Here is a 15,826-nt window from a genome sequence, read left to right on the forward strand (position 1 = left end):
TGTGTAGAGAGGTGGTTAAAGTGGCACGTTCCTCGGCCTGACATTTTGCGGTGTCACTTGAGCAAGACAAACAAAGCTAGCTTCGTGTTCAGTGTCCACTGACATAGTGATTAATGGAATGGGTGCGTTTGTGTAAGGAAAAGGATATCGAGCATTAAAGTAAATATTATTATCACAGTTTACTGCAATACAAATACAAATACTACTGTGGGAACAACGTCAGTGGAAATAAAAGGTTAGGCGGGAGCTATTCAACTTGTCCACCACCAGATGGCGGTATTCACCAGAAAGTGTGCCGTCGCTGCTTAGCAACTATACCGCAAAAATAACAAACACACTCGCAAAAGGTAAAATTGATTTGAATTGTGCAAATCATGTACACAATCATGCATTCAAGACAGACCGTGGAAGTCTTAATTAGCCCACTTGTTAGCAATGCATCTTGCTTTTAAGCATGTTTATGTGAAGCACTTCTGTTTGGAAAGTGCAATATAAAGATTTATTATTATCATGACAGACATGTTTAAATGTCTAAAGCTGCTTTTTAGCTGATGTAATCATGTAATTCATTTATAGTTTTCTGCAGTGGTTCACGTGGAGTACCTTGCTCAAGGGTAAAAGGTAGTGCCCCACCTGGGACTCAAACACACAACCCTGGAACTGCAAGCCTGTTTCCCTAACCATAACAAAACGCTGCCAGGCTAGAAGCAAACCTACAATGTCTACATACTCAGAATTCAGTGCAGAAACAAAATGGCCACCAGTTTGCATAGGCAACAGTGTTTGGTTTCAGTTATTTCATTTGATTCTAGAAATAAATGCTAGAGAATTTACTGATTCCTTTTCCAAATTCAATTTCACCCTCTTTGTGGCTAACTCCTTTAAAATGCTGGTCTAGTACATTTGGAAATCTTTGCAGTAGAGTACAATTTCAAGCTGGTCATAGCTGTATTCTACACCAGGGTAAATACTGCAGTTGTACAGTTTGGAATAATGGACAGACGAGAGAAGCCAGTCCAACATTTTTTTAAATGTTTAGTTTTAGATTGGATACATTTGTATTCAATTTATCAAGAAGTTTCATCTATATGGTATAATCCATCATTTTAGTAATGATGTCAAAAATGGATTCAACTGAGACCTTTCCTATCTGGAGGGTGGAGTAACCGACCAATTATGTTGTGTCCAGTCTCCTGCAGGGTAGTAAACAGAAGGGGTAATGGACTAGCCAAGGTAACCTATTCTTCTGCTTTCTCAATTTAATTTAGGAACTGCAGTGAAAATGGGAATGGATGAGAAGCAAAATTAAAAACTTTAGCCCCCCTTCCTCCTGAGTGTCCGCTTATATCTGTTTAAAAGGCACTATAAATAAATGTTCAAATGTTTCAGAAAATTAAATTAAATATTCAGGACCTTGTTCTGGACACAACCCTATTATTTCATAATTAATACTTAAGATGAAAATGAAAAGCCGCCATATTCTCCGGTGGTATGTAGAACCAATCAAACAGAGCAGTGTGATTAAAGCGGTCTGTTCAATCTTACATGGCAAAAGCTGCAAGATGGGACGTTTCTGAATTATGAAAAGAAACGTACACTGGTGAAAATGAAGCAGACCTGAGATAAGTGTGTTGAGTGGTGATATTGACTTCTGGCCTGTACTGTAGTGGTTGAGGTACATGACTGGGACCCACAAGGTCGGTGGTTTGATCCCTGGTGTAGCCACAATAAGACTCGCACAGCCGTTGGGCCCTCGAGCAAGGCCCTTAACCCTGCATTGCCCCAGGCGAGAATCGTCTCCTGCTTAGTCTAATCAACTGTACGTCGCTCTGGATAAGAGCGTCTGCCAAATGCCATCAATGTAATGTAATGTAATGATTTCCAGTGCAGCCAACCCCCCCGGAGGTTGGACAGAGCAGGAGAATGAAACGCTAATATGGATCTACTGCAGCTTTACCTGCATAACAGCTCAGGAAATGGGCTGGTAAAACTGCAAATCTCTCCGCATAAGAATGTCTGCTAATTGCCTTTAATGTGATGCGTCTCTTCCATGTTCCCCCGTTCCTTTAAAGTGGTCATGTAAACGAGCACCAGACACAAGCATTCAGCAATAATCATCTGCTCACTGGGGCCTGGAACTACCATTTAAATACACTCGCACATGTGTCAAATTCATTTAAAGAAACAATTTCAACAAAAATAAGTCTATTTTAAGAATATTTGATGATTCAGGCTGAGAGATTTACCCTGAGGGATTATCACTGCGGGGGTTTCAGAACCGTTGCCCTACAGTACCTAGCAAGGGACACAACCACCCCAACTTAAGTCCCCTTTTATTAGGCAGTTCAAATAAAAAAATGGTCATTCGATCAATATTTGTAGAAGCCAAGCCAACAATGTAAAGTATTAGTGGATTAATCAGCGGGATTAATGCATTACAGCCATAGTTCATGCTTCTGTAAACTCCCTCGGAAACCCCCCAGGCTAGCTCTAAATGGCACTTACCGTTTTCTCCAAGTGTTTTACATTACATTACATTAATGGCATTTGGCAGACGCTCTTATCCAGAGCGACGTACAGTTGATTAGACTAAGCCAATCCTCCCCTGGAGCAATGCAGAGTTAAGGGCTGTGCGGATGTTATTGTGGCTATACCAGGATTCCAAAGAAACTCTGAAATCAACAATCACCTCCTGAGTGGAATGAGAGGGGGAGTCAGAACACCGGCAGGAGATGTCCAAAGGTAACGTGCTACGCTCCAGAAAAAGGTTCTCTAAGATGGACGTTCTGTATATACATTCTGCTAATAAAGACATGCTAAATTCTAGTTGTATTAGCGCTGCTGGGTGGCTCATCCTGTTAAGGTCTCGATCCAGTGTGGGGACAGGCGTCGCTCAGTGAGATGAGAAGAGAGGAATTTCATTGGCTGGGATGACCATGACTCATCGCTGACTAGCACCTCCACCCCATGCTAACTGGGCACCCACAAACTGTAGGGAACCTGAAGTGAAAATCACATCGTGTGAGTGAAGTTTAGACCTTACTGGACGGGTTTTGGAATAAATAAGAGTTGAGACAGCAGTCAGAGGCTTTTTATTCTGGTTTTCAACAGCAATCACGGTTCAGATGGGCTGAACTTACACTCGGGATCAAATGAATGCAATTGTGTACACAGCCTTTGCTACAAGTGACGATTTCAGGGAGGGAAAATAGAAAGAATTTTAAAAAAAGAACATAAAAAAAGAACATGAATACAGTGTATAGGCTACAGTAGGCCTGTTTTACCACAGTCTCACTCAATCATTTACAGTACTGAGGAACAATCTCACGCGCTGGAAGACCCACGGCCTGATTCACCTGCCTCCTCTTTACGTGCCAAAACTGCAGAAGTAAGATCTGTACAGCAGCATTCCTGCCATTTCTGAATGGTGGTACACTCAGAGAGCTTTTCAAATGTAACGAATCTGGAACTAGCCGCAAATCATCTCAAAAGTACAGGAAATGTACAAAAAGAGGTAAACTTAGTGGTTGACAGAGAAAATCCTCAAAATGTATAGAGGAAAAGCATAATTGGATTTATTTAGGTTTTGTTCAGTGTTTGTACGATTCACAGCCTCTAGCCTGATGGTAGATGAATAAGTAAAGCAGTTGCTTATACACTTGATTATTTTCTGGGGTGATGAACGGATGAGATATTTGCGATATGAAATGGATAACTTTGGTGATTTTATGAAGATGGGGAGAAAGGTTTCAATGGGGGGGTGGCTACCTGACAGCCTTGGACAGATGATTGGTCTCTCAGGGCCCTGTCGTCAGCCTTCTGACCTCATTAGTAGATTTGATTGGTCCACTTCTGAGAGCAGAATGTCCAGATTGACAGGTCATAGGCTCAGGGAGCCTGAATACGCCCCCTAAACTCTTTGATGGCTTCTGGTTGGCCACATCGTAATAATCAGGGAACTACAAATTTACTGAGCACATACACACATTTTCAGTTTGTACACAGGGACCTACTTACAATGTCAAAACAAATCAACATATATTACTACTCATTGTGAATAAATAACATTAAATCCCAGTATTATCACCATGGAATTATACACACCCAAACTGAAAATGTGAATCTTTACAGTAAATGACACGCACTGTAAGGTTAGCGGCGCCATTAAGCTTCTTATCGCAGGAGAGATCCCACTCCTAAATCCCTACGCTCCCCAAATCTTCTCTCCACATCCTAGTGCAATGCTTCACCTCATAATATCCATCATCCTATTCTTCAAAAAAATTAAATACTCTGACAAACAATTTCTATGCTAGGTTACCACATCAAACATGAATGTATAAATAGAAATATAAAATATTTGAAAGTGCATGTTTTAAAAATTAAAGTGAATGCCACACCAATCAAATGCGCGTTATCTTTCAAAATCAAGTCTTTTTTTTGTCGTTGAAGAAAATACTGTTTTCTGTTTTTTTAAACATCAAGACTGGCTGGACAATGTGCCCACAGTGACGGGGGAGAGATCCTACTGTTCTGACGAAGCTACTGTAACCATAACGATGTGACATCACTGCATCACGGTATGCTCTCCATTAAAATCTGTGGAAGGGAAAAAAATGTGGTTTCTGAAGGTGGGTGTGTTGGAGGAATATGTGTATATATATATTTTATATCTCAGAGGTGAAATTGCTTTAAGAGTATGGGTGAGGGGGGGTGTCGCATGACAGAAATATTTCCAGACAGGTGTTTGGAGGAGCCGATCTCCTGGCTGAGGTGTGCGTGTGTGTGTGTCGGGTGAAAAAGATAATTGCTACAGAAGAGCTTGATGTTTGGAGGAGCAAATCTCCTGGCTGAGGTGTATGTCGGGTGTGCGTGTGTGTGTGCGCGTGCGTGTCGGGTGTGTGTGCGTGTGTGTGTGTGTCGGGTGTGAGTGCGCGCGCGTGTGTGTGTGTGTTGGGTGTGTGCGTGTGTGTGTGTGTCGGGTGTGAGTGCGTGCGTGCGTGTGTGTGTGTGTGTGTGTGTCGGGTGTGAGTGCGTGCGTGTGTGTGTGTGTGTGTGTGCGTGTCGGGTGTGTGTGTGTTTGTGTGTCGGGTGTGAGTGCGCGCGTGTGTGTGTGTTGGGTGTGTGCGTGTGTGTGTGTGTGTGTCGGGTGTGAGTGCGTGCGTGTGTGTGTGTGAGTCGGGTGTGTGTGTGTGTGTGTCGGGTGTGTGTGTGTGTGTGTGTGCAGTAGAGCTCGGTGGCTGCAGGCGGACTGCGCAGGGGGATATGAGAACACGAGAAGCTGACACTTAAACTGGCTGCTCAGCGCTGGAGCACACTTTCACACACAGGGCTGACTTCAGTAGCAGTAGTCGATCTCCTCGTTGGCCAGGACAAGTGCCGTCCTGCATGGAAGGTACACCTGAGGGAGACAGAGAGAGAGGGAGAAACAGCTGCGTGTTAATGAACTCTGTGTGGCCACGCATCAAGGCCTAAACAGACGGGCAGAAGCGCCCCAGCCAGCAGGCAGACACTGGGCTCGTTCCCATCGCTTATTTTCCTCCACTCTTTTCCTTCCCTTGCTCCTGAACCAGAAATTGATCAGCCCATTTTTAAGGACAATCCAACCCCTTAAATGTTCCTTCTAGGAGATAGTTAGAAACTCCAAAAACATCAGGGCATCCTTTTTTAGGAAAGCCTGACGTATACATGATTGACCTGATCCACCTCTCCCCATCTGCCACACATCTGTCACTGACGTGGCTTTGAGCTGACGCTTGAAGGAGCAAGGACATTCCATTTGCCTAAATCATGTTCTCAATTTCCCCCGTCTTTCATCTTTTCCTACCCTCTGGAGCTAGGGTCAAGAAAAGGAAAAAGAGGAGAAAAATATGGGATTAGAATGAGCCCTCTGTCTGAGATCCCCACACTAGAGGACGTTCTGTGAACAGGAACCTCTCTGCTGCTTTCTGGCTGCAGACATGGCACTAGCCACTAGGTGTCACTGTGAGCACATGTACCTGCCTGCCCCTAATGATGCTGCAGTCGGAGAGATCGCGTTGGTTTTGAGAAACGGCAAACTGTTGGGGCCGTACTGTGCTCCAGTCTGACTGACACTACAGAGCGTCACGCAGTCTCTCCCCTGACGGGCTGAAGAGAGCGCCCGCCGCCCTGCTTCCCCGTAGCATTTTAATCTCGCCCAGAGACGCACGACGCGAAACTGGAAAGCAGGCGCTAAATAAATGAACAGGAGCTGTCTTCTCTCTCCTCTTGAGAACTGAGAATGGCCATTTGTTTCAGCCGGAGAGCTGATAATGAGTAAATAAGAATTAAAGGTAGGCCTCTTTCCAGCCAAGCAGGCCATTACTAGTGGACTGGAGGATTGATTGCTTTCCCATAATTCCTACCCCTGGGTGCTGTGGTCTGAAATCAAAATGTTTTTATGGACTCATTTGAGGAGAAAAACCTGCTTAAAAAGAAATACAAAAGGCCCCAACAAATTGGGGAGAAAACTTGCTGCTTCTGCAAACTGGAGAAATCCCACACCACAAACCTTGAGTCATGGAGCTCATTTTCACATTGTGTATCGTGTACAAAAACAAATAAAAGCCACACTGGTGTATTTATTTCGTCCTTAGAATGATAAAAAACACACCCAACACAAGCGTTTAGTCTTAGCACCTGCAGTAAAAGTAGTTGTCTCCTGTTCACAAATCTGAAAACTGCTTGTGAGCACTGTTCCAGAAAACCTAAATAGTGGGGTCAAAATTTAGTACATTTAATTCAAGCTAAACTAAACAAATTGCACCAATTACACGTACAGGACAATGGCGTCTCGCAGGAGATGTGAATTTGACACTGCAGTCTTCCTAATGCTACCAGATCTCCAATACCATCATTAAGAACATTTCATACTGCTGAAACCCACAAATAAAAAAATCAATCATCTCCCTAACTCATCCAATCAAGATATCAGCACTGCTTTGATGCAGTCACGTAAACACTGGGTTTATTCATGTCCCTGCCACATGCCTTGATCCAGGGAAACTTAAGTTGTTTATTTATATAAGTTTATTTATTTAAGAGGTGATCCATCTCTGCAGCTGCTAATTGACACGTTCAATTTCAGGTTAAGTGCTTGGGCAGAAGTGGAGCCTGCAGGTGTGTGGGAACAGCCCCCTGCCCCATGCACACGCAGAGCACACACAGGACTGTACAGAACAGGGTGCGTGTGCTCTGTCTGGCCTGGGACTTACTGGGACGTGGATATAATGCTAGCGATCGATCGTGACTGGGACCCGGTGGTTCAAGCCCTACTGTAGCCACGATAAGATCAGTGCAGCTGTTGGGGCCCTTGAGCAAGGCCCTTAACCCCACATTGCTCCAGGGGGCATTGTATCAGCATGTCAATTGAGGAAACACTTTATAAATGTGGTGTTTGACACATTTAGCATGCACGCTTGCATGTATGCAACACCCTGTGCACCGTGATTGGCTACAGCTGCCACCAATGGGAAGGTTCATACCCCCACCCAGCCCTCCCATGGTGCAGTGTGGCGGGCTCGGTCATACCGCGACATGCTCAGACAGTGAGCCTCACTCCCGCGACAGGGGGACCTGCGCCTCCGGCCTGCTCTTCCCCGCTTCACTGACAGTTCAAAAACAATTTGGCAAGAACAAAATTATGTAAATGTAAGCAAATGCAAAGCTTACACGGTCATGGTGTCTGAACATAATCTACTGCGAGAGACGTCTACTGTGTGCCAAGAAGCAGATGACAAACCGCCTCGAAAATTCAATTATGAGCGACTCTAGAGCAGGGATCTCAAACTGAATTCCTGGAGGGCCGCTGTGTCGGCTGCGTTTTTCATGAGTTACTGCACTTCGGTGTTTTAAGTCATTGACGTGCTGTGATTCATTGACCCCAGTCTGCACACCTTGTTTCCCAAAATGGCTGCCAATTCAAAGGAAATGGCAAAAAAACAGACAGAGACCGCAGCCCTAAAGAATGGGGTTTGAGATCCCTGCAATAAAACCGTGGTTCTTAAACTCAGCCCTGGAGGACCAGAGTTTGATATCCCTGCAATAAAACCGTGGTTCTTAAACTCAGCCCTGGAGGACCAGAGTTTGATATCCCTGCAATAAAACCCTGGTTCTTAAACTCAGCCCTGCAGGGGGGGACCCGTGTTTGGTATTTTTACAGCCAAACTGGTCAATTAAGGTCGCTGAACACATTTTTTAGTGCTTTCATAAATTTGTATTCTTCATAATCGACCAAATGCTTAGTTGTACCCATGTGTCCACAGTAGTCATTATTATTTTTCACCTGTTTGCAATATTGTTTGCAATTGTTTGCAATGCAAGACAATGCTGGGCTTTTATTCTGCATGGCACGGACAGCCATTTCTGACAATGTGGCTTAGGATAAATAATCCCTCAAATAATTACTCTTTTTGTGTTGTGAGGGATTAAGAAAATTAACAGCGTGTTACAATTCTGTGATTGAAACTGTTGCTGGAACAAAAGCCAGCATACACAGGGGTCCTCAGATCCTCGTCATAGCTGCAGTGAAGCATCACCTGGGCCACACAACAAATCTGTTCCTTGCATTTATAATACCTAGCATTTATAAAGTGCTTTTTTTCACCAGCCAATGACTTAAAGCGCTGTACAGTGACGAGGGGGAAACTCGCCTCAACCACCACCAAAGTGTAGCACCCACCTGGACGGCAGCCATTTTGCGCCAGAACGCTCACCACACACAGGCGTGGGAGGGGGAGGGAACCTTTTTGGGGAGGATTAGGTGGCAGGTTGAGAGACTGGGTGTGTATGCATTGCTGCCACCAGTTCCCCTGGCTCAATCAGCACCAATTCACTTGTAAATTCGACCACAATAAAATTCTACAAGACAAGAACATTTATCAGCTGCTGTTATCACGGAATGTGTCTAAAATGACAGATCGTCTAAATGATTGGGCTAATTAAATAATTAAGAGCAGAAGTTGGTCTGAAATCCAGAAACAGACACGGCCCACCTTGCCCAGCCCAGATCTAAACCATGTTTAACCATGAGAGACTGACTGCTCTGCCGTCCAAACAAAGACAGAGGAATGGGTCTCATTTTTCCCCTCATACAAGTCCTTGTAATTTTAAAAACATTAAATACTGATGCAAGAACAATTTAGGCAAATTTGCCTTGGAACAGCAAAGCAGTTATGTATTTTCACATTAGGACAGAGAATCAACTTCACAGATGAAAAGACTTCCCAAATAAATAAAAAAGTCTACTGAAAACCACAAATTTCATCATCAACTTGAGCGGATAGTCCTTTTGCTCATTTGAAAATACGAGAGTCATGAACGTGACTTTAGCCACAGTACTATCCAGGTTCTCACCACCATTTTCATACCCCATACAAAACCAACAGTCCAAATCACAGCACGTCACATGATGTGGGCCTACTGACCCCGTGGTGGTGGGCACACATTCTGACAGTGACACAGCAGAGATTATTGTGGGTGGGATGAAGCCCTTTTGCAGTGGGTCCCCCCTGCCCCAGCAGGGCCTGTGCAGGCTCGTCAAGTCCCTGTCAGGATTTGTCGCTGATCCAAAAAGGAAAGAAAAAAAAAACAGCCTTCGTGGAGGAGGATAAGGGCCTGAAGGCTTGAAGGTCGTGGATGTAATCCTGCCTGTGGTAAGCACACACTCCTAACTCTCGGTGTAAGCCTCGTGTTAAACACCAGCGCTAGGAAGCACCAAGGACAGAGAGCAGACACCACGAAGAACGATGAGAATCTGTCTCCGCTGTCCGTGTATCAGCGCAGGAGGACGGCGGTCAGAACCGAGCGGGGGCAGAACACGGTGTACCTGTGACACGCTCTCCGAAACAGAATAACAAGCATGGGGACGTTCCATTCTCATCACCGTTCTTGGTTTAAAAAACAAAACAAACAAATATATTTGGCAAATAAGATAAACTAAACGCTGAAGCCAATGTCTCCATCCAATATTTTTACACACAGACTGCGGGGCTTAGAGTGGAAGGGCAGGCAGGATGTGGATAATTTGGTAAAACCCTCTAAAATTAACAGTACACAGGTTTAAAAGAAAAACAAAAAACAAAACTCTTCACTTGAGTGGCATTTATCCACCTATATCTCTTCATATAATTGTTACAACCCCACTGGACTTGCCCTTCCAACTCACTGGAGAACAACATAAAATATGCAACCATGTGTTTCGACGGGGAAAGAAATGCTCTCGCAGGCACAGAGCTAGACGCCTCCCTTTACACGTCTTGTTTTTAAGACCCGGTCGCCCTCGCTTCTTTTGCCTGAAAGTTTTATCGGTGAAGAGCTTCAGTATGTTTTCTTTTGGCCATCAATGTTTTGTTTTGGGAAGCGCAAGGATAAGGATAGTGACGCGCGACATCTAAACCGTCTCTCTCTTCCCTAGTAGACCTACATACAAGGCACACGACTTAATCCACTCAATTAGGTTCGGAGCGGACACATTCAAGCGGAAAGGAAAATGAAAGGTAGACACATATTAACCGTCAGTATAAATAAGTTTACGTATCCAGAATGACCCGAAGCCATCTCATCTTCATGATATATTTAATGCGTTGATTGTTACGAGTAGGAATTAAAATTCATTATGGCATAATAGTGGAAACTAGTCTTTTTAAAATACCGAATCATTAAGTCCACACAATTATCCTTGCTCGCAGATGCGGTTTAATCATATCCGAATATATGGGGGAAATTAAAGCGATGCGTTAACACGTCCATTTTCAGTGTTCGTTTCACGACCGTTTCCTCGCAATTGAATTGGAGATGTTCGTTCATTTAGAGCGAAAACGAAATGAGGAATGCTTTGATCACGGCGCATCTCTTTTGCGTTTTCCGGTCTTGTCTTCCTTTTTTCTTTCGCTGGAACACTGTCAAAGGCAGCAACTCCCTGAGATCAACTCAAAGCCCATCAAAAGATCTGAGGCTCCTCGTTATTCAACCTTATTCAGCCTCTCATTTGCATGATGTCACACGCGTGAGAATTTCCCTGCTTTAGTGCAATAAACTTTGAATGTCTACTACACCCCCCCCTCCCTCCCCCACAAACACACAGGAAGTTGTTTTTGCTTGAATAGAAGTTTTTTAAAGTAGATTTAAACTGGATAAGAGCGTCTGCTAAATGCCATGTAATGTAATGTAATGTAATGTAAACAACGCAACACAGAAATTAGATATGCACAGAACACAACCACAAACCCAGACTCTTTCTGTGCCTCAAAACTAAAGCAAATATCAAATATGGAGCATTACGACCTGTTTAGGAAGTTTCACTGTAAAGGGATGGATTAAATTCCCACGGTATGACATTATATGATATTATATGATATCTAGCTATACATTCTTTCAGGGTCATTTTTCCGAAGCGGTGTCCTCACTTGCAGTTCAGACATCCCACAGCATGGGGGCACTAAAGCCTTCTTTCATACAATTATAATGTCACACTTCTCCAGTCATACACTTTGTTCATTGCCATTTAACGATGATTGACAGCTGTCCCACGCGATCACATGGTTATTTTTAGTTTTTTAGTGTTGGACTATAGTTCATAAACAGTGAGATGCACCCTACATGCACATAATGTGTAGTTATCACCAGCACAAAACATATATATATATATATATATATATATATATATATATATATATATATATATAAATATATACAGTAAATAGAAGGCTATTCATAGTACTAAAATGGTTTGCAGTAGGAGTAGGCAACTGAAACTGAAATAGAAATTTAATGAGAATGTATGGTTTAAGCTTAAGTTAACAAGCAACTCTGTCATTGCTTGACGACACAGTAGATATGCAGAGATGCACAGCTGATATACCTGTATCAGCAGAGTGTGCTGGAACATTACATTACATTACATCAATGACATTTGGCAGACTTACAGTTGATTTTAGACTAAGCAGGAGACAATCTGGAGCAATGCAGGGTTAAGAGCCTTGCTCAAGGGCCCAATGGCTGTGCGGATCTTATTGTGGCTACACTGGGGATCGAACTGCCGACCTTGCAGGTCCCAGTCACGTACCTTAACCATTGCGCTACAGGCCATCCTACAGACGGGTGTGGTTCTGCTTTCTGCATCCCAGCCTCTGCCCCATATCTCCACCAGTGCCCCCGCAGTACTCCCTCGTGTGAATAAGCTCTATCTGACATGTCTAGGCAGACGGTGCTCCTCACATCCGAGAATTGAGCCCAGCCAATCATTGTCGCTGTCAGACTGACAATGTTGGTTTTTTTTTGTTTTATATGGCACGGCAGACGATGGTCCTAGTTCATCAGATTTAAGAGCACCTTATCCATCCAGATTGGCTCTTCTAAAAGTATCTGCTGAGACAGGCCGCTATGTGTACACCGGGGTTTATCACCGCAACAAATCAGACGGGCGAGTGAGCTCATGTACTCATGAACGGAAAGCAAAGGCCTTTAAACAAACTCTGAAGCAACAGTCCTGAAAGAAGGGGTGAAGGCTACACACACCTATTGCAGTTATTTTACAGTTCAAATCAGTTGCTTTTTATTCAAAGTGACTTACAGTTGATTAGAATAAGCAGGGCCCCTCTGGAGCAATGCAGGGTTAAGGGCCTTGGTCAAGGGCCCAACAGCTGCACTGATCTTACTGTGGACACACTGGGGCTTGAACCACCAACCTTCCGCTAGGCTGCCCCCACGCCCATCCTCGCTCTCAGAACAGGGGCATTTTGGGCTCCTGCCGGGGAACATTTATCTCGTTTTCAAGTTCAACTGTGAGAAACGATTGATGACGATAATGGAGGAGGATCTACAGCAAATCATCTCCGCAGTTTCAGTGAGTGTCAAACCCACCCCCCCGCGTTCAGAATGCTGCTGAGATTAACGGTAGACTTGTTAACTAAACTTCACATCTGACAACATAAAACGTGTTGGAGTGAATCAGGGTGAAAACATGACTTCCAAAGAGAATTGACAATGAGAGTTTTTAAAAGAAGAAAGGGCCAATGATGTGCATGAGAAATTACAGTATGCCTGGATAAAAGCATATGCAGAATATACAGTATGTCATTCTGAAACTCATTTATGAGTGGTACAGGGTAGAAATATTGTTACCGGAATGGAAAACCATCAAAATATGAAAATAAAAATTAACCCTTGAGGAGCAAGAGAATGGAAAACTTACCTATCTCTGTGGTAAATTCAATCTAAATTCCACAATTTGATTTCACCCATAACCATAAAATATCCTTATTTAACGCAATGCATTCCCTGAGTACAATCAATGAGTTTTAGTGCACCAGAAACTGCAGACAGTGACACGCAATCCCAACTGCACTCAGGTTCTCACTCAGTGTCATTACAATCCATGCCACCATTTTGTGTTGCCCTATATTCTATTTTTTTTCTTTCTTTTTCGTATCCGTAATGCAATATTGGCAGTGATATGTGTGAAATAAAAGGAACAAAAAGAATAGTGGTATGGGGAAGCTTTGTTGTGGAAAGTGAAGCCCGTCTCTCCCCCTGCCCAAGCTCTTCTGAGCGGGCTGAGCTCCTGTACACGTGGCCCCTGGCAGTCCCAGCGCTGGGAACCCACAGGTCTTTCTCACGGATTCATCACACTTTAATAAAGGTACGCAACTTTCCCAAACTCACAGATGAAAAAGACGAGACAAAGTTGGCTTTCAGGGCATGCTTAATGCTGCTGGCTTAAACAGCACCTGATCCTCCGCTAGCGTATGCAACTACCCTGCTGTAAAATCCAGCTATGCCAGCTCAAACATTGAGCTGCTCAGGCTGGTCATGAAGCTGGTCTAGCTGGCTACGAGCTGGCCAACCAGCTAGTAGCTTGTCTGAGCTGGTAGCTGGTCAAAACATAGCTTGAGCCAGTCAAACCATGTCGAGCTGGGAGCTGGTCTGAACTGGTCAACCAGCTAAACCACGTCGAGCTGGGAGCTGGGCTGAACTGGTGAAGCAGGTTCCAGCTGTTTCACAACCTAGCTTGAGCTGTGTTTTGTTCAGGATGGTGTTGGTGAATGTTCTGTGTGGGCTTTCCCGCTGCCGGCTCCGGTGTGTCTGGGCTCCGCAGCGCAGCTCTCAGACGGCCTGAGTCCCGGAGAGAGAAACCGTTCCCTCCCATTCTGCTGTAATTGCTCTCAGTAGGTGTCCTAAACCTCGGGTGACTCTATTATTTATTAATATCTATTATTTCAGTAATATTTGGAGTAATTCTGAAACTCCCAATGGTTACCTTTCAGAAGACACCAGAATTATGCCTGTAGTCAAAAGGGTTCAAGAATAGTATGCGTTTTCTTGGGTAGGTCTTAGGTGTTAAAAAAGGGGGTACTATACAAGGGGTTAAAAAAACCAATGACACACACCACCAGATCTGTTCTCCCAGCCTGAAGAAAACAAACTCAAAAGAAATGAGGAATTTCAAGTATGGTTAAAAGCTTTTGGGCAGCTTTAACTGTCCCCTAGGACTGTGCAAGACACAAAAAGAGTTGGACCGGGCAGAAACCCATCTGGAATGGCACAGTGATTCAAAGGGTGCCCAGTTCCTTTATAATGGATGCAGACAGTTAATTAAACCCATCACTCCTTCCATTCAAGCAGGCAGGCAGCCAAGCCAGCACACAAGGATAAAATAAATGAACAAACAGGAATTTTCAAACTAATCACTCGCTCAGTGATTTAAATCAGGTTTGGTGGAAAACTGACATGTCAATCATTTTATAGTTTAGGTTAAAGCATCCACCCACCCTTCTTATCTAACACACTTGTTCCTGGTCAGGGTCACTAGGGGTGCTGTAGCTGATTCGATCCTCTAGTGATACTTTAGTTTGAGGAAAGGGGACAAAAAAAAAAGTTAAATGATGGGACTGACTTTCAGGCCAAAGAAGTGACTGGCCTGGTCTGAGTGAGCCCATTAGCTCCAGTAATGCCTCCCCACACCCCGACACCAAGGCCAACCATGCCAAAGACCCAGAAAGCCTCCTCAGTCCCTGCTGAGAAAGGGGAGGAGGGGGGGCTGTGGCAGGAAAAGCCTGCTCCTAATTCACACTCAGTACAGCTGGCTCCACTATAGCCCAAGGGTCAATCTGGAGTCGCATTGATCAATATTCATTTTCTTGAGTGACACCCGAGACTTTCAAACACTTTAAGCGATTATATAAGGACACTGGTCCAGACCAGGGGGAGAAGTGCCTCTTCATGGCCCTCACCAGACTGTTTCACACAGCTCTTGCGGGACTCACCATCATGGAGTGGGATCGGCCGTTGAAGGGGACGGCTTCTGTGAAGAACTCTGTGTTGTGGTCCAGTCTACCGTGACCTCCGTACTGACCCTCGTCCGAGTCCAGCTTGATCTTATATCTGAGAGAGAGAGGGTTAAGGAGCACTGTAGGAAAGATGGATGTCACACACATACAGAAGGGGGGGGGGGGGGTAGAGAGAGAGAGGGGGTAGAGAGAGAAGGAGAGGGGTTAAGGAGCACCACGAGAAAGATGGATGTCACAGAGAGAGATACGGGAACTGCAGCAAAGATGGGCATCTAGCACGAGAGAGAGAGAGAGAGAGAGAGAGAGATGGGGAGAGCAGGAGCGAAAGAGGTAGAGAGAAGGAAATCTGAAACCAGAGAGCACTAGAGTCAGAGAGAGATGGACAGCAGGAGAGTGAAAGAGTGAGAGTAGTGTCATCTTGTAGTTCCTGGAGCAAATGACCACAGCAGCACAAAGAATGAGTGATGGGGTTTTATAGAGGAAGAAAGTCCTTTTACAGCAGCCTCTGATTCCCCCCA

At 44.4% G+C, this 15,826-nt stretch overlaps 1 protein-coding gene across 2 annotated transcripts in view; it reads right to left on the bottom strand.

The window, feature by feature from the left end:
• Positions 1-3,075: 3,075 nt before the first annotated feature.
• The window catches only part of LOC133108412 (1,4-alpha-glucan-branching enzyme-like), a 117,576-nt gene continuing 104,825 nt past the window's right edge, over positions 3,076-15,826 (bottom strand). For both annotated transcript variants that reach the window (XM_061217923.1, XM_061217924.1), the window contains 2 exons: positions 15,285-15,402; positions 3,076-5,401 (listed from right to left, as the gene is read on the bottom strand). In XM_061217923.1, the coding sequence (XP_061073907.1) occupies positions 5,339-5,401; positions 15,285-15,402 (181 nt within the window). In that variant the 3' untranslated portion in view covers positions 3,076-5,338. The remainder of the gene's footprint in view (positions 5,402-15,284; positions 15,403-15,826) is intronic.

This window comes from Conger conger, chromosome 13 (assembly GCF_963514075.1).
Source record: "Conger conger chromosome 13, fConCon1.1, whole genome shotgun sequence".
In the NCBI taxonomy this organism is placed as follows: domain Eukaryota; kingdom Metazoa; phylum Chordata; class Actinopteri; order Anguilliformes; family Congridae; genus Conger; species Conger conger.